Source organism: Pleurodeles waltl, unplaced genomic scaffold (assembly GCF_031143425.1).
Source record: "Pleurodeles waltl isolate 20211129_DDA unplaced genomic scaffold, aPleWal1.hap1.20221129 scaffold_71, whole genome shotgun sequence".
Lineage (NCBI taxonomy): Eukaryota > Metazoa > Chordata > Amphibia > Caudata > Salamandridae > Pleurodeles > Pleurodeles waltl.
This window is the reverse complement of record NW_027150392.1, coordinates 531,511-557,175: the sequence shown is the minus strand read 5'-3', so window position 1 is coordinate 557,175 and position 25,665 is coordinate 531,511. Positions and strand designations below refer to the sequence as shown.

The 25,665-nt window shown below is 47.9% G+C and overlaps 1 protein-coding gene across 2 annotated transcripts in view; it reads right to left on the bottom strand.

The window, feature by feature from the left end:
• The window catches only part of LOC138280278 (CD5 antigen-like), a 406,118-nt gene that overhangs the window by 205,837 nt on the left and 174,616 nt on the right, over positions 1-25,665 (bottom strand). For both annotated transcript variants that reach the window (XM_069219467.1, XM_069219468.1), the window contains 2 exons: positions 22,955-23,275; positions 9,894-9,926 (listed from right to left, as the gene is read on the bottom strand). In XM_069219467.1, the coding sequence (XP_069075568.1) occupies positions 9,894-9,926; positions 22,955-23,275 (354 nt within the window). The remainder of the gene's footprint in view (positions 1-9,893; positions 9,927-22,954; positions 23,276-25,665) is intronic.

The following is a 25,665-nucleotide window of genomic DNA, read 5'->3' as shown; positions in this document are numbered from 1 at the left end:
AGTCACCTTCCCCGAGAGATGGAAACACGCGGAAGTCAACGCCTTCCTGAAAAAACCCACGGCTGATCCCAAAGACCTGAAGAATTTCCGCCCCATCTCTCTTCTCCCCTTCCCGGCCAAGGTCATTGAGAAGACCGTCAATAAACAGCTGACAATCTGGATTTCGAGCCAACCACAGCACAGAAACCGCCCTCATTGCAGTCACTAACGACATCAGGACTCTGATGGACAACGGAGAAACAACCGCCCTCATCTTCCTGGACCTCACGGCTGCCTTCGACACCGTATGCCATCGCACCCTAATAACCCGCCTCCGCACCACTGGAATTCTAGGACAGGCCCCAGACTGGATCATATCGTTCCTCTCCGACAGAACCCAGAGAGTCCACCTCCCTCCCTTCCGCTCAGAACCCACCGAGATCATCTGCGGCGTGCCCAAGGATCCTCGCTCAGCCCAACCCTCTTCAATATCTACATGAGCCCCCTTGCCGCCATTGCACGCAAACACAACATCAACATCATCTCCTACGCCGACGACACCCAGCTGATACTCTCCCTCACCAAAGACCCTACCACCGCCAAAACCAACCTACAGGAAGGAATGAAAGACGTCGCGGAATGGATGAAGCTCAGCCGCCTAAAACTGAACTCAGGCAAAACGGAGGTCCTCATCCTCGGACAATCCCCATCTGCCTGGGACGACTCCTGGTGGCCCACGGCGCTGGGCACCGCTCCAACCCCCTCGGAGCACGCACGCAACCTCGGATTCATCCTGGACCCCCTTCTCACTAAGACCAAGCAAGTCAACGCCGTCTCGTCATCATGCTTCAACACCCTACGCATGCTCCGAAAAATCTTCCGATGGATCCCCACCGAAACTGGAAAGACAGTTACCCATGCCCTCGTCACGAGCCGTTTGGACTGCATAAACACCCTATACGCAGGTACCACCGCAAAGCTTCAGAAACGTCTGCAACGCATACAGAACGCCTCCACATGCCTCATCCTCGACATCCCTTGCCACAGCCACATATCAGCCCACCTGAGACACCTTCACTGGCTCCCCGTCAACAAGAGGATCACCTTCAGGCTCCTCACCCACGCACACAAAGCACTCCAAAACATGGGCCCCGAATACCTCAACAGCCACCTCTCGTTCTACGCGCCCACCCGTCAGCTCCGCTCAGCCAGCCTCGCCCTCGCCACCGTCCCACGGATCCGCAGAACCACCGCCGGAGGAAGATCATTTACCTACCTGGCAGCCAAAGCATGGAACTCCCTGCCCGCACACCTAAGAACTACCCAGGACCATCTCGCCTTCAGGAAACTCCTTAAGACATGGCTTTTCGAGTAGCAGTAACTCCCCCCCCCCTTCTCCAGTGCCTTGAGACCCTCTCTGGTGAGTAGCGCGCTCTATAAATGCATTAATTGATTGATTGATTGATAAGGGAGCGACCCCTTGGGCAAGGGCCTCTCCCGGGGGGCATTTTTTTTTTAAGGCCTTTTCTGCCCCCACGGGGGCAGATACCTCTAGGCACCAGGGATAATTATTTTTTTTTGTTTTGTTAAGTTTTTTGTTTTAGGCGTGGGGAGCGACCCCTTAGGCAAGGGTCGCTCCCATAGGGGGCAAATTATATTTAGGCCATTTCTGCCCAGATTGGCCTATTTTATGAGGCCAATCTGCCCCCAAGGGGGCAGAAACCACTAGCGACCAGGGAGTTATTTTTTTTGTTCGTGAATTTCACGTAAGGGGAGCGACCCCTTAGGCAAGGGTCGTTCCCCTGGGGGGCAAATTTATTTTAGGCCATTTCTGCCCCCCAGGTGGGCAGATAAGCCTATTTTAATTAGGCCGATCTGCCCCCAAGGGGGGCAGAAACCACTAGGCACTGGGGATTTTTGTTGTTGTTGTTTTACAGATGGGGAGCGACCCCTTAGGCAAGGGTCGCTCCCCTGGAGGAGCAAATTGTATTTATGCCATTTCTGCCCGCTTTGGGGGCAGATCGGGCGATTTTAGGTCAATCTGCCCCCAAGGGAGGGCAGAAACCACTAGGCACCAGGGATCTTTTTTTGCGCCGTCACGCAAGGGGAGAGACCTTGTAGGCAAGGGTCGCTCCCCGGGAGGATGGGGGGACAAATTTATTTTAGGCCATTTCTGCCCCCCCTGGGTGCAGATCAGCCTATTGTTATTAGGCTGATCTGCCCCGGGGGGGGCAGAAACCTCTAGGCGCCAGGGCAAATTTTTTTTTTATTTGTTTGTTTTTTTAGAGATGGGGAGCGACCCCTTAGGCAAGGGTTGCTCCCCTGGAGGGGCAAATTGTATTTAGGCCATTTCTGCCCGCTTTGGGGGCAGATCGGACGATTTTAGGTCAATCTGCCCCCAAGGGGGGCAGAATCCACTAGCACCAGGGATCAAGTAGCCAAAAAAAGGCTTGGCACAGGAGGGGGAAAAGGCCTGGCAGCGAAGGGGTTAATATTCTCATCTAACCTCCCTTCTATTTTGCTTTTTACTGCACTATCTAGAAGCTACACGTTTTCTTCAATTTTGCTTTTTAATGTAGTGTCTAGAAGCTACACATATTCTTTCAGCTTATAAACACTCACAGATTTTTTTTACATTTTCCGAAAAATCTCTTAGCTGTTGTCATTTTCCACTACAAATCGGAAGTCAGAAATATGCAAACCCTCCTCTACTCTCAGTAGAAAAGTACCAGTAATACCTACCCTTCCCACTTGGCTCTCACTCATACTGCTGTACTTATCAAATCACAGACTTCCTTTTAACTTTTATTTTTGTTTTACCACTTCTAAATGATCACTATGTTTTAACCCTTTCCATGTTTCCTGTAAAGAAGTCCAATTCAGTAGCTTTTTTGCAGATCCACAGCTCCACTGTGGGGCTCAGTACAGCCCCTGTGTGAATTTGCGGCAGATCTGCGGATCTACACGGAAAACCTTAAAAGCATTCAACAATATGCGGTCAATGATTTTTATTTTATATTGTTATTTTGTAAAATATTGTCCATTGCAAGATGTATACTCCCGTCTGAGCTATTTTTCTACAGCAGTCTGCTTTTCGGTTTTGCACTGCAGCCTCTTTTGTGCCTTCCCTCACACTCTTTTAGCTCCGATTCCATAGTAGCCATGATTCCAATAGTCTCTGCCTAGCATTAGGTCAAAAGATAACAAGAGTTTCTCTCAAAAGCATTCTAGTTTCACATTAACTGTCGCAGGTGTGGTTGACTGTGCAATACCAAGCATATCCCTAACAACATAGCTTTTTTTATTTTCAAACGCCAATCACAGAGTAAGTTACTTTTTTTTCCTAAAGTCACTTCCTAATTTTAGTTCCCTGCACATTGCAACCAACAATCAAATATGTTTTTTTATATTTCACTTTCTGCTCTCAGTTTTAACTGCTTTTCTTCTTCAAACCTGCCTCATTCTGCTGCATCTGTTTCCAGTGTGATACTCTTGCCTGTATACAAAATGGTCAGAGTCTGGATTGTGGGCCATAATTTGTTTTTTTGAGCCAGGGAGATTGCGAGAAAGAGTGGCACTGACAGGGTCCTAGGTTGACCTATTGGTGACTTTACTTGGGTTGGTCAGAGAGGATTAAAGTGACATCAATTGCTGCCTTTGGTTGAAAGCAATGCTGCTTGCTAACATCCAGACATCATGATTATGCACTGTGGTGGCAATGTCCTAGGCACAAATACTGTGGTTGGACTGGAAAGCCTAATGAAGGATGACTTTCGTAAATTAATGTCACTTTTCCCACGTACTGCCTTGGTGTTCTCCAATATTTGCCAAAGACAGGGGTGGTAGTGGCCTACCAAATTTTTCCACAGTTAGAGAAATCCAGGAAACATGTCAATGAAGCTGTTTCTGCATTCCTCCGAGACCACAACATGGGATTTGTACACCATAACAACATACGCTTCGATGTGGATGGAATATATTGAAAAGACAGAGTCCATTTCACCGACGGAGGCAACAGGGTGTTCCTCAACAACTTAAAATACTGCATCATTTTCTATGTGTAATTATCATCTGCACACAAAATACAGCCGCTTTTCTCAAAGCCAACCCTTTTCCCAAACCCTGGTTCTTTTTGTTTTCAAATCAATTTCTTCAATTTCTCACTCGGATCTGCACATCCATCGCAGATTTCTGGCCAAAAAAGGGGTCTGCCTCTCATATTGTGGGAGGATCTTCAACGCCTCTGCGGATCTGATTTCACGGTATTGGTGTGTAAGTGGCTGTATGAGTGTGTGAGTGGGTGTGCAAGTGGCTGTGTAGGTCTATGAGTAGGTGTGTATGTGCCTGTGTGCATCTGTTAGTGGGAGTGTGAGTGGTTCTCTGGGTCTCTGAGCCAGGACCCCAGTGCTCATAAGTTTGTGACCTATATGTATGTGTTCCCTGTGTGATGCCTAACTGTCTCACTGAGGCTCTGCTAACCAGAACCTCAGTGGTTATGCTCTCTCTTTACAAATTGTCACTAACAGGCTAGTGACCATTTCACCAATTCACATTGGCATACTGGAACACCCTTATAATTCCCTAGTATATGGTACTGAGGTACCCAGGGTATTGGGGTTCCAGGAGATCCCTATGGGCTGCAGCATTTCTTTTGCCACCCATAGGGAGCTCTGACAATTCTTACACAGGCCTGCCACTGCAGCCTGAGTGAAATAATGCACACATTATTTCACAGCCATTTTCACTGCACTTAAGTAACTTATAAGTCACCTATATGTCTAACCTTTACTTAGTAAAGGTTGGGTGCTAAATTACTTAGTGTGTGGGCACCCTGGCACTAGCCAGAGTGCTCCCACATCGTTCAGGGCAAATTCCCCGGACTTTGTGAGTGCGGGGACACCATTACACGTGTGCACTACACATAGGTCACTACCTATGTGTAGCTTCACAATGGTAACTCCAAATATGGCCATGTAACATGTCTAAGATCATGGAATTGCCCCCTCTATGCCATCCTGGCATTGTTGGCACAATCCCATGATCCCACAGGTCTGTAGCACAGACCCGGGGACTGCCAAACTGTCTTTTCAGGGGTTTCACTGCAGCTGCTGCCAACCCCTCAGACAGGTTTCTGCCCTCCTGGGGTCCAGCCAGGCTTGGCCCAGGAAGGCAGAACAAAGGACTTCCTCAGAGATAGGGTGTTACACCCTCTCCCTTTGGAAAAAGGTGTTAAGGCAGGGGAGGAGTAGCCTCTGGAAATGCTTTCATGGGCACAGATGGTGCCAATTTCTGCATAAGCCAGTCTACACCGGTACAGGGACCCCTTAGCCCTGCTCCGGCGCGAAACTGGACAAAGGAAAGGGGAGTGACCACTCCCCTGACCTGCACCTCCCCTGGGAGGTGCCCAGAGCTCCTCCAGTGTGCTCCAGACCTCTGCCATCTTGGAAACAGAGGTGCTGCTGGCACACTGGACTGCTCTGAGTGGCCAGGGCCAGCAGGTGACATCAGAGACTCCTTCTGATAGGCTCCTTCAGGTGTTGCTAGCCTATCCTCTCTCCTAAGTAGCCAAACCCTCTTTTCTGGCTATTTAGGGTCTCTGCTTTGGGGAATTCCTTAGATAACGAATGCAAGAGCTCATCAGAGTTCCTCTGCATCTCTCTCTTCACCTTCTACCAAGGAATCGACTGCTGACTGCGCTGGAAGCCTGCAAAACTGCAACAAAGTAGCAAAGACGACTACTGCAACTCTGTAACGCTGATCCTGCCGCCTTCTCGACTGTTTTCCTGGTGGTGCATGCTGTGGGGGTAGTCTGCCTCCTCTCTGCACTAGAAGCTCCGAAGAAATCTCCCGTGGGTCGACGGAATCTTCCCCCTGCAACCGCAGGCACCAAAGAACTGCATTACCGGTACTCTGGGTCTCCTCTCAGCATGACGAGCAAGGTCCCTTGATTCCAGCAACACTGTCCAAGTGACTCCCACAGTACAGTGACTCTTCAGTCCAAGTTTGGTGGAGGTAAGTCCTTGCCTCCCCACGCCAGACTGCATTGCAGGGAACCACGTCTTTTGCAGCTACTCCGGCCTCTGTACACTTCTGGTGGAAATCCTTTGTGTACAGCCAAGCCTGGGTCCACGGCACTCTTACCTGCATTGCACGACTTTCTAAGTTGTCCTCCGGCGGCGTGGGACTCCTTTGTGCAACTTCGGGAGAGCACCATTTGACTCTTCTTTGTAGTGCCTGTTCCGGCACTTCTGCGGGTGCTGCCTGCTTCTGAGAGGGCTCCTTGTCTGCTCGACGCCCCCTCTGTCCCCAGACGGAATTGGCGACATTCTGGTCCCTCCTGGGCCACAGCAGCACGCAAAAACCCTAACTGCACGATTTGCAGCTAGCAAGGTTTGTTGGCAGTCTTCTGCACGACTCTCCTCTACGTGGCAGATCCATCCTCCAAAGGGGAAGTCTCTAGCCCTTGTCGTTCCTGCAGAATCCTCAGCTTCTACTGTCCAGTAGCAGCTTCTTTTCACCCACAGCTGGCATTTCCTGGGCATCTGCCCATCTCCGACTTGCTTGTGACTTTTGGACTTGGTCCCCTTGTTCCACAGGTACCCACGTTTGGAAATCCATCGTTGTTGCATTGCTGGTTTGTGTCTTTCCTGCAGAATTCCCCTATCACGACTTCTATGTCCTTTGGGGAACTTTAGTGCACTTTGCAATCACTTTTCAGGGTCTTGGGGTGGGCTATTTTTCTAACCCTAACTATTTCCTTACAGTCCCAGCGACCCTCTAGAAGGTCACATAGGTTTGGGGTCCATTCGTGGTTCGCATTCCACTTTTGGAGTATATGGTTTGTGTTGCCCCTATCCCTATGTGTCCCCATTGCATCCTATTGTAACTATACATTGTTTGCACTGTTTTCTAAGACTATACTGCATAGTTTTGGTATTGTGTACATTTATCTTGTGTATATTTGCTATCCTCATACTGAGGGTACTCACTGAGATACTTTGGCATATTGTCATAAAAATAAAGTACCTTTTTTTTAGTATATCTGTGTATTGTGTTTTCTTATGATATTGTGCAAGTGACACTAGTGGCACTGTAGGAGCTTCACTCGTCTCCTAGTTCAGCCTAAGCTGCTCTGCTAAACTACCATTATCTATCAGCCTAAGCTGCTAGACACCCTATACACTAATAAGGGATACCTGGGCCTGGTGCAAGGTGTAAGTACCCCTTGGTACTCACTACATGCCAGTCCAGCCTCCTACATTTGTGGGTCTGTGAGTAGGTGTGTATGTATGAATGAGTGTGTGAGTGGGTGTGTGAGTGTGTGAATGGGTGTGTGAGTGGGGTGGGACTACGAGTGGGTATGGTAGTGGGTGGGTGTGGTCGTGGGTGTGTGAGTAGGTATGTGAGTAGGTATGTGAGTGTGTGAATGAGTGTGTGAATGGGTATGTGAGTGGCTCTGTAGGTCTATAAGTGAGTATGGTAGTGGTTTTGTGGGTGTTTCAGCGAGTGTCTGAGTAGGTCTGTGAGTTGGTGTATTATTTTGTTGATTGGGGTCTGGATCTGCAAATCAGTTGTGGATTCACACAGGGCAGCGTTGAGCACTCCCTCTTTGTTTGCCCCCCACTTGACGGATCACCCTGAAACTTTCCAGGAAAAAGAGCACATTTTTGGAAAGTTTGATGAAGATTGCAGTAATCTTCCATAGAAGAATTGCTGTAGAAATTAATTGGCATTGTAACCCTACTCTGTAATTGCAAAATTGATATGATATGATATATGATATGATATGACATGACATGACAACTTGACATGATATGATATGATGTGATATAATTGATATGCTATGATATGATATGATATAAAATGATACGATATGATATGGATTTGTATGGGAGCACAAATGTCTTAATGCATCCGGTGCTAAAAAATTAGTCCAGCTATACAGCTTGGCCGTAAGCTTGTTCCTGATTGCACAGATGAAGCTAACCTCCTTACTGGGAGAAAAGCCAGGTCTTTAAAGCCTTCCTGAAAGGAGTATGCACCTTCAAACAAGTAAGACTAGTTGACGCAACTGAGAAAGCTCTTCCTCTCCATCTCTTTTTCTGAATTCTGGGTGTAGCAACCCAATCATGATCTGCCGAGCGAAGTTTTTTTCATTGGGATATACCACTGAAACATGGTTTTGATTCCATAGGGATTCACATTATACAGAGCTTTATGAACAATACAAAGTGCCTTAAACATAATGCACTTTTTCACTGGAAGCCAGTGCAGTTTGAGTAGTCCTTTGGAGACCGACTGTGTGATTAACCTCGAGGTCTAGTAATATCTCACTATCCAGGATTACTCTTAGATTTTTCATTGAGTCCGTTGGAGTGGGTAGGGTACCCAGCATATTTGGCCACCAGTTGCTATTCCAAGTAGTTGGTTGGCTCCTAAAAATCAGAACCTCCGTCTTATCACCGTTGAGCTTCAATCAATTCTTGCCCATCCACGTGGTCACTGCCTTCATGCAGTTATTGAAATTAACCGCAAGGGCATCGGAGTCTTTTGAGATAAACACAATTATCAGGGTGTCATCAGCCTGAGGCCCAAAGAAGCATTTAAGCTTGGCCAAAGGGGAGACATAGAGGATAAATAGTGTGGGGCTCAAGGACGAACTGGGGTAACAGGGACAAAATTGGTTATGTTTGTTTCTCTACCGGTGCAATAATATAAAAAAAGGGGACAACTGCCTGAATTCAGGTCTGATTGATGCGAAACAGGGTGTTAGGCAAAGAATGTTAGTTGCTTACAAAAATCTTTTAGTAGAAATGAGAGTCTTCAGCATCCGGTTATCGGGCAATATTTAATTTTGTGCGAAACACTTCTATTGAGCCAGTTACATATCATGGGCTGGGAATGGAGCCTAAGGGGTCATTCTGTTTGGCAGGAGTGGTGGAAATGCACATGATTATTTATAATGTAGATGCTCAATGCTCATCACATATGAAAAATCAAGCAACCATCCTGCCAGATCATAGCCTACTATATTTCAGTCTTGTCTTTTGAATATATTTCTTGTAATCTGTCAGACAGATTGTTTTGCTCTATAAGTGTTAGACCTGTGAGCCATAGGGTGGCCACCCCCCAACTTTGCTGCATTGTGTAACTCTGTCGGGAAGTCGTTCCATAAGTGGCGTGAGAGCATTGCCACACACCCACCCATGGGTTTTGCCGCAGTCACAGATATACTAAGAATAGTAAACCTGGGAATGCGCCCAAATAGTACATCATCCCAACAGCGGTGTAACAAGGACAAATGTGTTTATTTATACTTGTGATTTCCTCTTTATACGTGTGCTGCATTCTGCAGCATATGTATAAAGAGGAAAATACCTCAGAGGATTGTTTTTGTGCAGGAAGGTGTTCTATCCTGCACAAAAACAATCCTGCCCGTAACACAGGCACCATGGCACAAGGGTGCCTGCGTTGGTGCTAGGCAGCACTTAGTGCCCCAGGGTGCAGAGAAAGAGAGCAGGAAGGCGCCATATTTTAGTAAATATGCCACATTCCTGATCTCTCCATTTCTTGCAGCTCAGCAAGTTGTCTTGCTGTTGTGAGTTGCACCAACTGTTAGTAAATCTCGGCCCTGGTTCCTAACTGGTCTTAAGCAATCTGGTGGAGCTACAAAGCAGCTATTTGAAATATAGTGGAAGCACCTACACCACTGTTTACTCAGAATCATGGCTACGTGCTAAGGGCATGTGGGTGGCGACACACGGTAAGCGCATAGCACAGTTTAGTACTGCAGTAGTATGATCAAAAGTGTACTAAGATATATAAGTAAAAGAATATACAAACCATTAATTCAAATATATGCTATAACACTAACAACTGTAAATGTCTGCATACATTGTTCAATATGCATTTACCTTTGTATCTCTGTGGATGCAGTTTCCGCTTCTCTATAAAGAGAAAAAAATGAAGATAAGATCATTAATATTTGTTATAAATAAAAATAGAAATCTGGATAATAAATGTGTTCAAATGCAGACTAGGTCAGAAACAGCCTCACAGTGTGGTCAGGTGTAAAGGATACAGGTATACGGTCTGTGCTGATACCTTCCCTGAATTGCACCACCAAGCGAGTATGTTTGAGGATCAAAAGGAGCTTGTTCCAGAGTCTAAGACTATGTACAGAGATATGTTGATGTAGATGTTCTTTCTGAGGTTTTGGGATTTCCTGTCTGGCCATGAATGTGCTCCTGTTAGTGCATACGAAACAGGAAATGCAGAGTTAGAGGCAAGATAGCCAGGTTTACTTGGGTGGAGTGTCTTGTAGATCACACAACAGGCTGTGAAATGGAATCTATCAGGGAGAGGGACCCAATGCAGTTCTTCCATTGTAGTGGAGTTGTTCTCAAAGTCTATTTGTTAAACAATATTTGAGATACTGACTGAGGAAAGTTTTGTTCTTGGACTCTGGAAGTCTAACAAGTACTGTGTTACACCCGTCCATGTATGATAATGTGAGGACCTCGAATGTGGACTAGAACATTTGAGGAAGAGAAGAAAGGCTGGATTTTTCAGAGGAATGTGGCCTGGAATCAATGCTCTTTGGCCTTTTCTTGATATGGTCTTTTAGGACAAAGCTCAATGACAAAGCCTTGGACTTTAGCATTAGATTCAAAACAAGGAAAGGAGTCTTCTTAACTCTTGAGCCACAACTTGCTATAGGCCTCAAGGTCCCCTCCTTTTATAAGGACTAAGGGGGTCATTCCGACCCTGGCGGTAAAAACCGCCAGGGCCGGGGACCGCAGGAGCACCGCCAACAGGCTGGCGATGCTCCCATGGGCATTCTGACCGCGGCGGTACAGCAGCGGTCAGAAACGGAAAACCGGCGGTGTACCGCCGGGTTTCCGCTGCCCTGGGGAATCCTCCATGGCGGCGCAGCTTGCTGCGCCGCCATGGGGATTCCGACCCCCTTACCGCCATCCTGTTCCTGGCGGTTTTGGCCGCCAGGAACAGGATGGCGGTAACGGGTGTCGTGGGGCCCCTGGGGGCCCCTGCAGTGCCCATGCCAATGGCATGGGCACTGCAGGGGCCCCGTAACAGGGCCCCACCAAGATTTTCAGTGTCTGCCATGCAGACACTGAAAATCGCGACGGGTGCAACTGCACCCGTCGCACCCCTTCCACTCCGCCGGCTCCATTCGGAGCCGGCATCCTCATGGAAGGGTGTTTCCCGCTGGGCTGGCGGGCGGCCTTCTGGCGGTCGCCCGCCAGCCCAGCGGGAAACTCAGAATGACCGCGCGGTCTTTTGACCGCAGTACGGTCTTCTGGCGGTACCCGCCAGGCCGGCGGCTTCCGCCGCCGGCGGGGGTCAGAATGACCCCCTAAATCATTCTTAGGTTGAGTTTAACATTACCTGTTTGCAGACTTGCAGATTAGCTGTCACATTAATACAGTCTTAGCATATGGTAGTTGTTAGTTGACATCATAGTAAGATATTATTGGTTAGTTTTTTGGCATATTAGTGGACAGAAATGTAATCTTGGCTCTTTAGTACTCCTAGTGTCTCTAGTACAGACTGAAAATCTTAGGGGGCTTTGTCAAGTAAGACCTGCAGTTCAAAAGCATTAAACGCTGCTGACAGGTCAGATCAGATGCTGAGATCAGGTCTGGTGCAATGAGTGTAAGCAGAAATAAAAAAATAAACGTGCTCCCATTGAACCAGAATTTAAAAGAATGGAAATTGACGAGAGGAGGCTGAGAGACATCAGAGGTGTTTCCAATCTTGCCTGACCTGCGCAGAAAGCCAGAGAGCTGAGGTGTACAAGCTGATAGGCCTAGTAATGGAGGAGAAGAGACTGTACAGATGCAAGTCATGTGAAAACTTGACCCGGAGTATTGGATGACCTCAGTACAGGTTTTTCAAGCCAGGTGAGTTGTGCTTCAAACACCTTTAACACTTGACGTTATCTACCTAATGAATTGGGCATTTCAGATGATAGCGACAAGAGAATAGTTAGATTAATTTAGCTGCACCTTGTATAATGAAGACTGAGAACACTGGGGTGGTAGTGGGGAGGGGTTCCCTACAGGTGTAATATGTATCTTAAAACCTGGGCTCCTCTCACTGGACTCAAAGGTTAAGGATGTTATAATCCAAAGGTCTGGGATAACTCCTTGAAGAACGTGCAGAAAACAGAGGCGTCTCAGGTCAATCTGCCCTGACCTGGGATATTTTTGCATATACTATTATAAAGGGATTCCATGGCCTGATTAAAGGTTGCAAAATGGTCTAAAAAAACTGATAATTAGAGGGCAGATCTTGAATATTTGTTTTGCAGGTTTGCTTAGGTGTTTGCTGCGGCCCATGTTCTCTGGCCCCAGGGAGTTAGCTAGGGCTTCAGAATAATTGCTCACCACCAGAATGTCTAAGAAGTCCCAAGGGGAGACCGCAGGAAGGATGGGTTTGGCCTCCAACAGACTAACCAACATACAAAGTACATAAGTGATTAAACACGTTTCCTAAAGGTTCACAAAATTTCAAGAAGCACTGAGGAAACCAAGGCAACACACGCAAGAAAATACAGCCCCCAGAGGCAGAGTCTGGTTGATGTCTCCAGGTTGAAAGGCCTGTGTTGGAAATGCTGAAGGTCCAATTACTCATAAGGAAGATGAACAAAGCTATCCAAAAAAGTCACCCAGTCACAGGCCCTATAATGGCAATAGAAGGGTTTTTGGTAAACGTGGCCCAAGAGGAACACCCGTACTGTTTTCTTACAGTCCCAGCGACCTTCTACAACCTACACTAGGCCTGGGGTTCATTCGTGGTTCGCATTCACTTTTGGAGTATATGGTTTGTGTTGCCCCTAGGCCTATTTATACCTATTGCATCCTATTGTGATTCTACATTGTTTGCACTACTTTTCTAACTGTTCCGTACCTGTTTTTGGTTTGTGTACATATAATTTGTGTATATTACTTACCTCCTAAGTGAGGGTATCCTCTGAGATACTTTTGGCATATTGTCACTAAAATAAAGTACCTTTATTTTTAGTAACTCTGAGTATTGTCTTTCTTATGATATAGTGCTATATGATATAAGTGGTATAGTAGGAGCTTTGCATGTCTCCTAGTTCAGCCTAAGGTGCTTTGCCATAGCTAACTCTATCAGCCTAAGCTGCTAGAAACACCTCTATTCTACTAATAAGGAATAACTGGACCTGGCACAAGGTGTAAGTACCACAAGGTACCCACTATAAGCCAGGCCAGCCTGCTTCTTCAGGGAACTCCTCTGAGTCTGACTGGGAAGCGTCCCCTTTTTCTAACCTCTCCTGTGATGGGCCAGACTGGTTCTGGTCATCTACAATGAGCATGTTAAAGAGAAACTCTTTTGTAGGATTCTTACCTATACTCAAACCTCTATCCAGGCAAAGACCCCTCAAACCTTTGTAGTTTAAACTCTCATATGTGGCTGTAGGAAGGTAGCCTCTTTCTAGCCTTGTTACCCCCAATTTTGGCCTGTTTGTGAGTATATGTCAGGGTGTTTTCACTGTCTCACTGGGATCCTGCTAGCCAGGGCCCAGTGCTCATAGTCAAAACCCTGTGTTGTCAGTGTGTTTGTTATGTGTCACTGGGATCATGCTAGCCAGGACCCCAGTGCTCATAGGTTTGTGGCCTATATGTGTTCCCTGTGTGGTGCCTAACTGTATCACTGAGGCTCTGCTAACCAGAACCTCAGTGTTTATGAGCTCTCTGCTTTCTAAAATTGTCACTGCAGGCTAGTGACTAATTTTACAAATTAACATTGGCACACTGGTACACCCATATAATTCCATTGTATATGGTACTTAGGTACCCATGGTATTGGGGTTCCAGGAGATCTCTATGGGCTGCAGCATTTCTTTTGCCACCCATAGGGAACTCAGACAATTCTTACACAGGACTGCCACTGCAGCCTGAGTGAAATAAAGTCCACGTTATTTCATAGCCATTTATCACTGCACATAAGTAACTTATAAGTCACATATATGTCTAATCCTCACTGGGTGAAGGTTAGGTGCAAAGTTACTTAGTGTGTGGGCACCCTGGCAATAGCCAAGGTGCCCCCACATTGTTCAGGGAAAATTCCCCGGACTTTGTAAGTGCGGGAACACCATTACACGTGTGCACTACATATAGGTCACTATCTGTAGCGTCACAATGGTAACTCCGAACATGGCCATGTAACATGTCTAAGATCATGGAATTGTCACCCCAATACCATTCTGGTATTGGGGGGACAATTCCATGATCCCCCGGGTCTCTAGTACAGAACACGGGTACTGCCAAACTGCCTTTCCAGGGTTTGCACTGCAGCTGCTGCTGCTGCCAACCCCTCAGACAGGTTTCTAAACCCCTGGGGTCTGGGCAGCCCAGGCCCAGGAAGGCAGAACAAAGGATTTCCTCTGAGAGAGGGTGTTACACCCTCTCCTTTTGGAAATAGGTGTGAAGGGCTGGGGAGGAGCAGCCTCCCCCAGCCTCTGGAAATGCTTTGATGGGCACAGATGGTGTCCATCTCTGCATAAGCCAGTCTACACATGTTCAGGGACCCCCCAGCCCTGCTCTGGCGCGAAACTGGACAAAGGAAAGGGGAGTGACCTCTCCCCTGACCTGCACCTCACAGGGGAGGTGCCGAGGGCTCCTCCAGTGTGTGCCAGACCGCTGCCATCTTTGATTCAGAGGTGTTAAGGGCACACTGGACTGCTCTGAGTGGCCAGTGCCAGCAGGTGACATCAGAGACCCCCTCTGATAGGCTCTTACCTTTCTTGGTAGCAATCCTCCTTTCTTGGTAGCTAAACCTCCTTTTCTGGCTATTTAGGGTCTTTCCTCTGGGGTATTCTTCAGATAACGAATGCAAGAGCTCACCAGAGTTCCTCTGCACTTCCCTCTTCGACTTCTGCCAAGGATCGACCGCTGACTGCTTCAGGACGCCTGCAAAACCACAACAAAGTAGCAAGACGACTACCAGCAACATTGTAGCGCCTAATCCTGCCTGCTTTCTCGACTGCTTCCTGTTAGTGCATGCTCTGAGGGCTGCCTGCCTTCACCCTGCACTGGAAATCCCAAGGAAATCTCCCGTGGGTTGACGGAGTCTTTCCCCTGCTAACGCAGGCACCAAACTTCTGAATCACCAGTCCTCTGGGTCCCCTCTCATCTCGACGAACGTGGTCCCTGGAACACAGGAGCTGGGTCCAATTGTCTTCCACAGTCCAGTGGCCCTTCAGTCCAAGTTTGGTGGAGGTAAGTCCTTTCCTCCCCCACCAGATGACAAACCTGTGCACTGCGTGATTTGCACCAGCTCCGGCTTCAGTGCACTTTTCCAAGGATTCCTTTGTGCACAGCCTAGCCTGGGTCCCCAGCACTCTGTCCTGCAGTGCTCAACCTGCTGAGTTGGACTCCGACGTCGTGGGACCCTCCTTTGTGGCTCTGAGTCGACTGCTGTCCTCAGATCTTCTAAGTGCCTCCTCCAGTACTTCTGCGGGTGCTGCCTGCTTCTGCGGGGGCTCTCTGAGTTGCTGAGTACCCCGTCTGTGTCCTCCTCCAAGTGGCGACATCCTGGTATTTCCTGGGCCCCAGCAGCACCCAAAATCCTCGAGCGCGTCTCTTGTAGCTAGCAAGGCTTGCTTGCGGTATTTCTGCCTGGAAACACTTCTGCAACCTCCAGTACGTCGTGGGACAACTTCTCTCAAAAGGGGAAGTTCCTGGCATCTTTTGTTGTTGCAGAATCATTGGCTTCTTCCACCCGGAGGCAGCCCTTTTGCACCTTCATCCAGGGTTTAGTGGGCTCCTGCCCCCCCTGGACACTTTCGTGACTCTCAGACTTTGTACCCTTCCTTTACAGGTCCTCAGGTCCAGGAATCCGTCTTCAGTGTTTTGCTGGTGCTTGTGGTTCTTGCAGAATCCCCTATCACAACTTTTCTGTCCTTTTGGGGCATGTAGGAAAGTACCATCTTGCCTGGCATGTTACCCCCATTTTTCACTGTATATATGTTGTTTTAGTTGTATGTGTCACTGGGACCCTGCCAGCCAGGGCCCCAGTGCTCATAAGTGTGCCTGACTGTGTTACCTGTGTTATGACTCACTGTCTCACTGAGGCTCTGCTATCCAGAACCTCAGTGGTTATGCTCTCTCATTTCTTTCAAATTGTCACTAACAGGCTAGTGACCAATTTTACCAATTTACATTGGCTTACTGGAACACCCTTATAATTCCCTAGTATATGGTACTGAGGTACCCAGGGTATTGGGGTTCCAGGAGATCCCTCTGGGCTGCAGCATTTCTTTTGCCACCCATAGGGAGCTCTGACAATTCTTACACAGGCCTGCCACTGCAGCCTGAGTGAAATAACGTCCACGTTATTTCACAGCCATTTACCACTGCACTTAAGTAACTTATAAGTCACCTATATGTCTAACCTTTACCTGGTAAAGGTTAGGTGCAAAGTTACTTAGTGTGAGGGCACCCTGGCACTAGCCAAGGTGCCCCCACATTGTTCAGGGCAAATTCCCCGGACTTTGTGAGTGCGGGGACACCATTACATGTTTGCACTACACATAGGTCACTACCTATGTGTAGCTTCACAATGGTAACTCCGAATATGGCCATGTAACATGTCTCTGATCATGGAATTGCCCCCTCTATGCCATCCTGGCATAGTTGGCACAATCCCATGATCCCAGTGGTCTGTAGCACAGACCCTGGTACTGCCAAACTGCCTTTTCAGGGGTTTCACTGCAGCTGCTGCTGCTGCCAACCCCTCAGACAGGTTTCTGCCCTCCTGGGGTCCAGCCAGGCCTGGCCCAGGATGGCAGAACAAAGGACTTTCTCTGAGAGAGGGTGTTACACCCTTTCCCTTCGGAAAATGGTGTGAAGGCAGGGGAGGAGTAGCCTCCCCCAGCCTCTGGAAATGCTTTCATGGGCACAGATGGTGCCCATTTCTGCATAAGCCAGTCTACACCGGTTCAGGGACCCCTTAGCCCTGCTCTGGCGCGAAACTGGACAAAGGAAAGGGGAGTGACCACTCCCCTGACCTGCACCTCCCCTGGGAGGTGTCCAGAGCTCCTCCAGTGTGCTCCAGACCTCTGCCATCTTGGAAACAGAAGTGCTGCTGGCACACTGGACTGCTCTGAGTGGCCAGGGCCAGCAGGTGACGTCAGAGACTCCTTCTGATAGGCTCCTTCAGGTGTTGCTAGCCTATCCTCTCTCCTAGGTAGCCAAACCCTCTTTTCTGGCTATTTAGGGTCTCTGCTTTGGGGAATTCCTTAGATAACGAATGCAAGAGCTCATCAGAGTTCCTCTGCATCTCTCTCTTCACCTTCTGCCAAGGAATCGACTGCTGACAGCGCTGGAAGCCTGTAAAACTGCAACAAAGTAGCAAAGACAACTACTGCAACTCTGTAACGCTGATTCTGCCGCCTTCTCGACTGTTTTCCTGGTGGTGCATGCTGTGGGGGTAGTCTGCCTCCTCTCTGCACTAGAAGCTCTGAAGAAATCTCCCGTGGGTCGGCGGAATCTTCCCCCTGCAACCGCAGGCACTAAAGAACTGCATCACTGGTCCCCTGGGTCTCCTCTCAGCACGACGAGCGAGGTCCCTTGAATCCAGCAACTGTGTCCAAGTGACTCCCGCAGTCCAGTGACTCTTCAGTCCAAGTTTGGTGGAGGTAAGTCCTTGCCTCCCTACGCCAGACTGCATTGCTGGGAACCGCGACTTTTGCAGCTACTCCGGCCTCTGTGCACTTCCGGCAGAAATCCTTTGTGCACAGCCAAGCCTGGGTCCACGGCACTCTAACCTGCATTGCACGACTTTCTAAGTGGCCCTCCGGCGACGTGGGACTCCTTTGTGCAACTTCAGGTGAGCACCGTTTCACTCTTCTTCGTAGTGCCTGTTCTGGCACTTTTGCGGGTGCTGCCTGCTTCTGAGAGGGCTCTTTGTCTTGCTCGACGCCCCTTCTGTCCCGAGACGCAATTGGCGACATCCTGGTCCCTCCTGGGCCACAGCAGCATCCAAAAACCTTAACTGCACGATTTGCAGCTAGCAAGGCTTGTTGGCGGTCTTTCGGCGGGAAAACACTTCTGTACAACTCTTCACCACGTGGGACATCCATCCTTCAAAGGGGAAGTTTCTAGCCCTTGTCGTTCTTGCAGAATCCTCAGCTTCTACTGCCTAGTAGCAGCTTCTTTGCACCCACAGCTGGCATTTCCTGGGCATCTGCCCACTCTCGACTTGATCGTGACTTTTGGACTTGGTCCCCTTGTTCCACAGGTACCCTCGACTGGAAATCCATCATTGTTGCATTGCTGGTTTGTGTCTTTCCTGCAGAGTTCCCCTATCACGACTTCTTTGTCCTTTGGGGAACTTTAGTGCACTTTGCACTCACTTTTCAGGGTCTTGGGGTGGGCTATTTTTCTAACCCTTACTATTTTCTAATAGTCCCAGCGACCCTCTACAAGGTCACATAGGTTTGGGGTCCATTCGTGGTTCGCATTCCACTTTTGGAGTATATGGTTTGTGTTGCCCCTATCCCTATGTGTCCCCATTGCATCCTATTGTAACTATACATTGTTTGCACTGTTTTCTAAGACTATACTGCATATTTTTGGTATTGTGTACATATATCTTGTGTAAATTTGCTATCCTCATACTGAGGGTACACTCTGAGATACTTTGGCATATTGTCATAAAAATAAAGTACCTTTATTTTTAGTATATCTGTGTATTGTGTTTTCTTATGATATTGTGCAAGTGACACTAGTGGTACTGTAGGAGCTTCACTCGTCTCCTAGTGCAGCCTAAGCTGCTCTGCTAATCTACCATTATCTATCAGCCTATGCTGCTAGACACCCTATACACTAATAAGGGATAACTGGGCCTGGTGCAAGGTGCAAGTACCCCTTGGTACTCACTACAAGCCAGTCCAGCCTCCTACATGGCAGTAGGGTAACTTTACTCCTACTTTTTAGGGTCTTGGGGTGGGGTATCTTGGACACCCTTACTGTTTTCTTACAGTCCCAGTGACCTACTGCAACCTACACTAGGCCTGGGGTCCATTTGTGGTTCACATTCCACTTTTGGAGTATATGGTTTGTGTTGCCCCTAGTCCTATTTGTACCTATTGCATCCTATTGTGATTCTACATTGTTTGCACTACTTTTCTAACTGTTACTTACCTGTTTTTGGTTTGTCTACATATAATTTGTGTATATTACTTACCTCCTAAGTGAGGGTATCCTCTGAGATACTTTTGGCATATTGTCACTAAAATAAAGTACCTTTATTTTTAGTAACTCTGAGTATTGTGTTTTCTTATGATCTTGCGCTGTATGATATAAGTGGTATAGTTGGAGCTTTGCATGTCTCCTAGTTCAGCCTAAGCTGCTTTGCCATAGCTACCTCTATCAGCCTAAGAGGCTAGAACCACCTCTATTCTACTAATAAGGGATAACTGGACCTGGCAGAAGGTGTAAGTACCACAAGGTACCCACCATAAGCCAGGGCAGCCTCCTACAGAGGGTCCCTGGGTTTTGCCATCTTGGAAACAAGGTTGGCAGGGAACTTTGGGAGCATCTGAGTGGCCAGTGCAGGTAGGTGACGTGAGAGCCCCCTCCTGATAGGTGGTCACCCAGCTAGGCGGCCAATCCCCCTTTCAGGGCAATTTAGGGTCTCTCTCTTGGGTGGTTCCTCAAAGTTGACTTGCAAGACTCCAGCAGGACTCCTCTGCAACCTTTACTTTGACTTCTAGCGGAAGAAACTGTATCAAGACGCTCCAGTACTCTACAAGCTGCAACAAAGAAGCAAGACTCTGCCTGCAACATTGTATCTCCAGCTCCTGACTGCAACTGCAAGAATTTCCCGGTTGTGCATCCTCTGAAGGCAGCCCATAGACAGTCTGCTCAAGAAACCTGGGGGTGAAGGAGTACCTCCCCTGCATCAGCAGGCACCAACTGCAATGATGACTGGCTACGTAGACGCCCTCTCCTGACGAGCTACGTGGATCCTGCAACACGGGTGATAGACTGAAGTTGTCCGGATGGTCCTCTCTTCCAACTGTCTAACTTTGGTGAAGGTAAGCCCTTGCCTTCCCACGTAGGACAGTATCCCCGTGTACATCGTCATTTGCAGGTGCCAAGGCTTGTTGCCATCCTTTCCACTGGATCTTCAGGCATCTTGAAAATCCAGCCCTCAGCACTCCTTCCTGTGATGCACAGCTTCCTGAGAGGTTCTCCTGTGGCGTGGGATCCCTTTTAGTAGTGCTACATGAGGCTCCTTCTTGGACTTCTGTGTCCCTGTCCTGTGGGACTCCTGTGGGTGCTGCCTCTGCTTCAGTGGGCTTTCTGTGTTGCTAAGAGTCTCCTCTTCCTCCCCCTCCTGGGTAGAGTCCTCCTGGGCCTTCCTGGTCCCCAACAGCACCACTTTCCGCCAACCACGAGTTTTGCGTGTGCCAAGGCTTGTTGGTGGAATCCGAAGACGCAAACCCGACTGCAATCTTTCTTCCAGCGTGAGACATCATTTGCATCACCCAGGAACTAGACTCCGTCTTCTGGGCTGCAGCAGTGACTCTCCTTCCTCACCGTTGACTTACTTCTTGTACCTTCCTTCTGGTGGGTAGCGGCTCCTGCCCTTCCTGATCTCTGCTGTGCTTCTTGCACTTGCTCCCCTTCTTCCACAGGTCCTCTTGTCCAGGAATCCACAGTTGGTGTCTTGCAATCTATTCTGGTTTTTGCATTCTTCTTCTTTTCTTCGAAGTGGGTGTTCTGGGGAAACTTCAGTGATTTACTCCTGCTTTCCTGGTCGCTGGGGGTGTTGTGGTACTTACCTTTGGACTTCCCTAGTACTTCCAGCTCCCCTCTATACACTCCAGTTACCTAGGTGGGGAACAGACTTTCGCATTCCATTTTCTTTAGTATATGGTTTATGCTTCTCTAGGCCCATTATTCTCTAAGTGATTTCCACTATATTACACTGTTTATTAACTGTAGACGGGCCTAGCACCAAAGTATAAATATGGAGTTAAGTTTGCGTCAAATTATCGTTAAAAAAAATGACGCTAATTCGAGGCAAACAGAGTATAAATATGCCCCTAAGTGTGACTACAGTGGTATTGCATGAGCTTTGCATGTCTCCTAGATAAGCCTTGGCTGCTCATCCACAGCTACCCCTAGAGAGCCTGGCTTCTAGACACTGACTACGTTTCACTACTAAGGAGATACCTGGACCTGGTATAAGGTGTAAGTACCATAGGTGCCTCGCACACACCAGGCCTGCTTCCTACAATATTCACCTAACGTTTATCCCTAGCTCACCTTATGTCTCTTGCTACCTCACCTATATAGTGTTGAATTCTGTTGGCATATTTGTTGTGCAGGTGTGTTCTCTTGTGCTATTTTTTTTGGTTGTTTTTGTGTTTAGTTATGTTTTTATCTGGCCTGCTGCATGAAATGACAAGGGCAGATTTATCATTAAGTGATGCAGCGTAGCAAGCCACCTTGCTGCACTGCGTGACAGGGAAAGTGCAGGAATGTGCTGTACTTAAAATAATATGCCGCATTCCTGCCTTTTCCCAGCGCTGCTGCACAATGTGCTCCCTGGCACCAGCGCAGGCACTCTTGCCCCATGGTGCTAGGGTACCTGCATTGTAAACAGGAAAGTGCACCTTCCTGCACAAAAACAGTCCCCTGAGGCATTTTCTTTTTTCTATGTGTGCTGCAAAATGTAGCACACATAGAAGGAGGAAAAGACAAAGAGAAATAAACATATTTCTCCTCATTACACGTCACCTGGGGAGTGGTAGCAGTTTTGGTGCATTCCCAGGTCTAACACATATGGGAAATCTGGAAATGCGTCAAAATCCAGGGGTTTGCATGGGAACACCCAAGCACCATCCATGGAATGCCTCCCTGGGGCAGAGTAGCACATCACAGCGACTTGCACTGCGTTTCATTACTCTGGATTTGTCAAGCCCATCAGGACCCTGCAAGGTGGCCTTTCATGGCTTGATAAATCACACTTAAGGGTTCCGTCGCAAGTGCAACCTGTTGCATGGTGCAAAAGCGACACAACCTATTCATAAATAAGGCCCACAGACTCCAGAAGAAACACCCTAGTACTGGATTTGAGCAAATAACAAACAGTGGCTTGTAAAGGCTCTCAATTTCAGCCATTATAAACTTTATTTTAAATAAAATAAATCAACACAATGGAATGAAAAGGCACATACAATCTCTTAACCCAGCTTGATAAATTACCTTGACAACTCTCTCTGGTTTCTGCTATCTGCCTATCTGTTCTGTCTTTTATCCTCCGGTTCACCTTCTATGCATCTCTAACCATCACCGGCCCAACTCACAATCTCCTTTGCAAGACCTAGGTATTGAATTTCTCCAGAAATCGACTGAATCCTACTGAAGATACCTGCTTGTTGATTGACTGTGTAGGCTGTGCTGCCTCCTCTCATAAATGACCTAGCAGAGGCATTTCTATCATAGGGTAAATACTTCCCATGATGCTACAGTGCACAAAAGAGACACAGACACTATGGGGGTTATTCTAACTTTGGAGGAGGTGTTAATCCGTCCCAAAAGTGACGGAAAAGTGACGGATTTACCACCAGCCGTATTACGAGTCCATTATATCCTATGGAACTCGTAATACGGCTGGTGGTATATCCGTCACTTTACCGTCACTTTTGGGACGGATTAACACTCCTCCACAGTTAGAATAACCCCCTATGATTGGCTGCTACTATCAGTTAGTCATCCTGCATCACTCTATGGGGTACCCGTATTGTTGTGAATCACCAAGTGATAGACTTGCAGATGAGTCGTCACCACACAGCCACCACATCCAAGCACTGCTCATTGCTTCAACAATCACATTACTGCATTTTCATATTTCATGATATTAGTTTTCATAAATGAATTGTTCCTCTAAGGCTTCTTTCTCTTACCTGTACATATCACTCCAGCATCTTTTCTGAACGAGCAGTCATTATATCCCCATTCACCATGAGCACAATCGAAGAAAGATGTCTCTGCTCCTGTGCATTGAACCTGACTCAGCCACACTGGGTGCCATCCTCTTCGAATCTCTCCATTGACAATTGGCACTCTTAAAGCAGATCCACATCCAAGGTGTCTGCAGACCACCTCAGCATCCTTCTTATCCCAGTCAGTATCGCAGACTGTTCCCCATCGCTTTCCATGCCTGACCTCTATCCTCCCACTGCATTCGTCACCAGCATTGACCAAGCGGATCTCATCAGCATCACCTGTGACCAGTGGGAGAGAAGGGAACAGATACTGAGTACACTGACCACTTCCAGAAGGGAGACATTCAAAGGTGAATAAAGAGATATATCACCAGCCAGCAGGTTCCTCCTTGAGCTCACACACCAGCAAACAGATCTAAGAAGCTGCACATTGTCCAGCGCTAAACCCCAAATTTATATATTTGGATACGATCTAAAAGGTCAGAGACACATCTTAAAACCTCATGAAGTCCATGAAGCTAATACAACCTTTAGACATTCTGAAATATTAGCACAAGCTCACCGTTAGATACATAAGTTAATTAATTGTGTTCAAATAAGCTGTTTTTGAATCCTGGTACAACATTATTTACTAGCCTTAGCCATCATGTGGATCTGCAAAATAAAATCATTTTCTTGGGAGCTTTTTGATTGGATAACTTTAACGACATTAGAGTCACTCTCAGAAGAATGTTTTATTATTAGACTGTAGAATTCAGCATTGAGTAATTTCACACTTAGGGCCCAATTTAGAGTTTGGCAGAGGGAGAAAAGGCAGTCAAGGTGGTGGCGGACTTTATGTCCACCACACTACTTTTACTCCACCCGCCAGATTCAGAGTTCACCACCAGCCCTGTGGGAACTCTATGTGTTTGTATGAACCACTATCACTGCGCTTCATTGTGAGAAAGTAGCCTCTTTCTAGCATTGTTACCCCCACTTTTGGCCTGTTTGTGAGTGTGTGTCAGTGTGTTTTACTGTCTCACTGGGATCCTGCTAGCCAGGAACCCAGTGCTCATAGTTTGTGGCCTATGTGTGTGCAGTCTGTAGTGCTTACTGTGTCACTGAGGCTCTGCTAATCAGAACCTCAGTGCTTATGCTCTCTCTGCTTTAAATTTTTCACTGCAGGCTAGTGACTTATTTTTCAAATTCCAATTGGCACTTTGGAACACCCTTATAATTCCCTTGTATATGGTACTTAGGTACCCAGGGTATTGGAGTTCCAAGAGCACCTTATGGGCTGCTGCATTACTTTTGCTACCCATAAGGAGCTCAGACAAACCTTTCACAGGACTGCCACAGCAGCCTGGGTAAAATAGTGACAACACTATTTTACAGCCATTTTTCACTGTACTTAAGTAACCCATAAGTCACCTATATGTCCAGCTCTGGCTAGGTGCAAAGTTATTAAGTGTGAGGGCACCCTTGCAGTAGCAAAGGTGCTCCCACATTGTCCAGGGCCTTTTCCCCGGATATTGTGAGTGCGGGGACGCCATTTCACGCGTGCACGACATATAGGTCACCACCTATATGTAGCTGCACAATGGCTGAACCGAATATGGCCATGTGAGGTGTCTGGGATTGTGGAATTTCACCCCCAGTCTGAATCTGGTACTGGGGGGGCAATTCCATGTACCCTGGGGGCTCCACCATGGACCACCAGTACTGCCAAACCACTTCTCTGGGGGTTTCTCTGCAGCTACAGTTGCTGCCAACCTCCAGACAAGTTTCTGCCCTCCTGGGGTCTGAGCAGCTCAGTTCCAGGAAGTCAGAACAATGTTTTTCCTTTGGCAGGGGGATGTCACACCCTCTGCCTTTGGAAATAGGTGTCACAGGCTTGGGAGGGGTAGCGTCCCAGAGCCTCTGGAAATGCTTTGAAGGGCACAAATGGTGCCCTCCTTGCATAAGCCAGTCTTCACCGGTTTAGGAATCTCCTGTCCCTGCTCTGGCACGAAACTGGACAAAGGAAAGGGGAGTGACCACTCCCCTGACCTGCACCTCCCTAGGGGAGGTGCCCAGAGCTCCTCCAGTGTGTCCCATACCTCTGCCATCTTGACTTCAGAGGTGTGGGGGCACATTGGACACCTCTGAGTGGCCAGTGCCAGCAGGTGACGTCAGAGACCTCTCCTGATAGGCTCAGACCTGGGTGGTAGCCATACCTCTTCTTTGGGCTATTTAGGGGCTCTCCTGTGGGGGTTTCCTCAGATAACGACTTGCAAGAATCCACCAGGACTCCTCTGCATCTCTCTCTTCAACTTTTATCAAGGATCGACCGCTGACTGACCCAGGACGCCTGCAAAACTGCAACAAAGTATCCAGACGGCTACTGCGACATTGTAGCACCTAATCCTGTTGGCTTTCTCAACTGTTTCCTGATTGTGCATCCTCTGTGGGTTGTCTGCCTTCAGTCTGCACTCAAAGTCCAGAAGAAATCTCCCGTGGGTCAAAGGAATCTTCCCCCTGCTCCATCAGGCAACCAAAAGCAGCAACACTGACCCTCTGGGGCTTCTGCCTCTTCAAAGAGCGTTGTCCCCGGAACACGAGTGGTGGACCCAAGTGACCCCGACTGTCCAGAGGTCCAACTGCACGAAATTGGTGGAGGTAAGTCCTTGCCTCCCCTCACCAGTCAG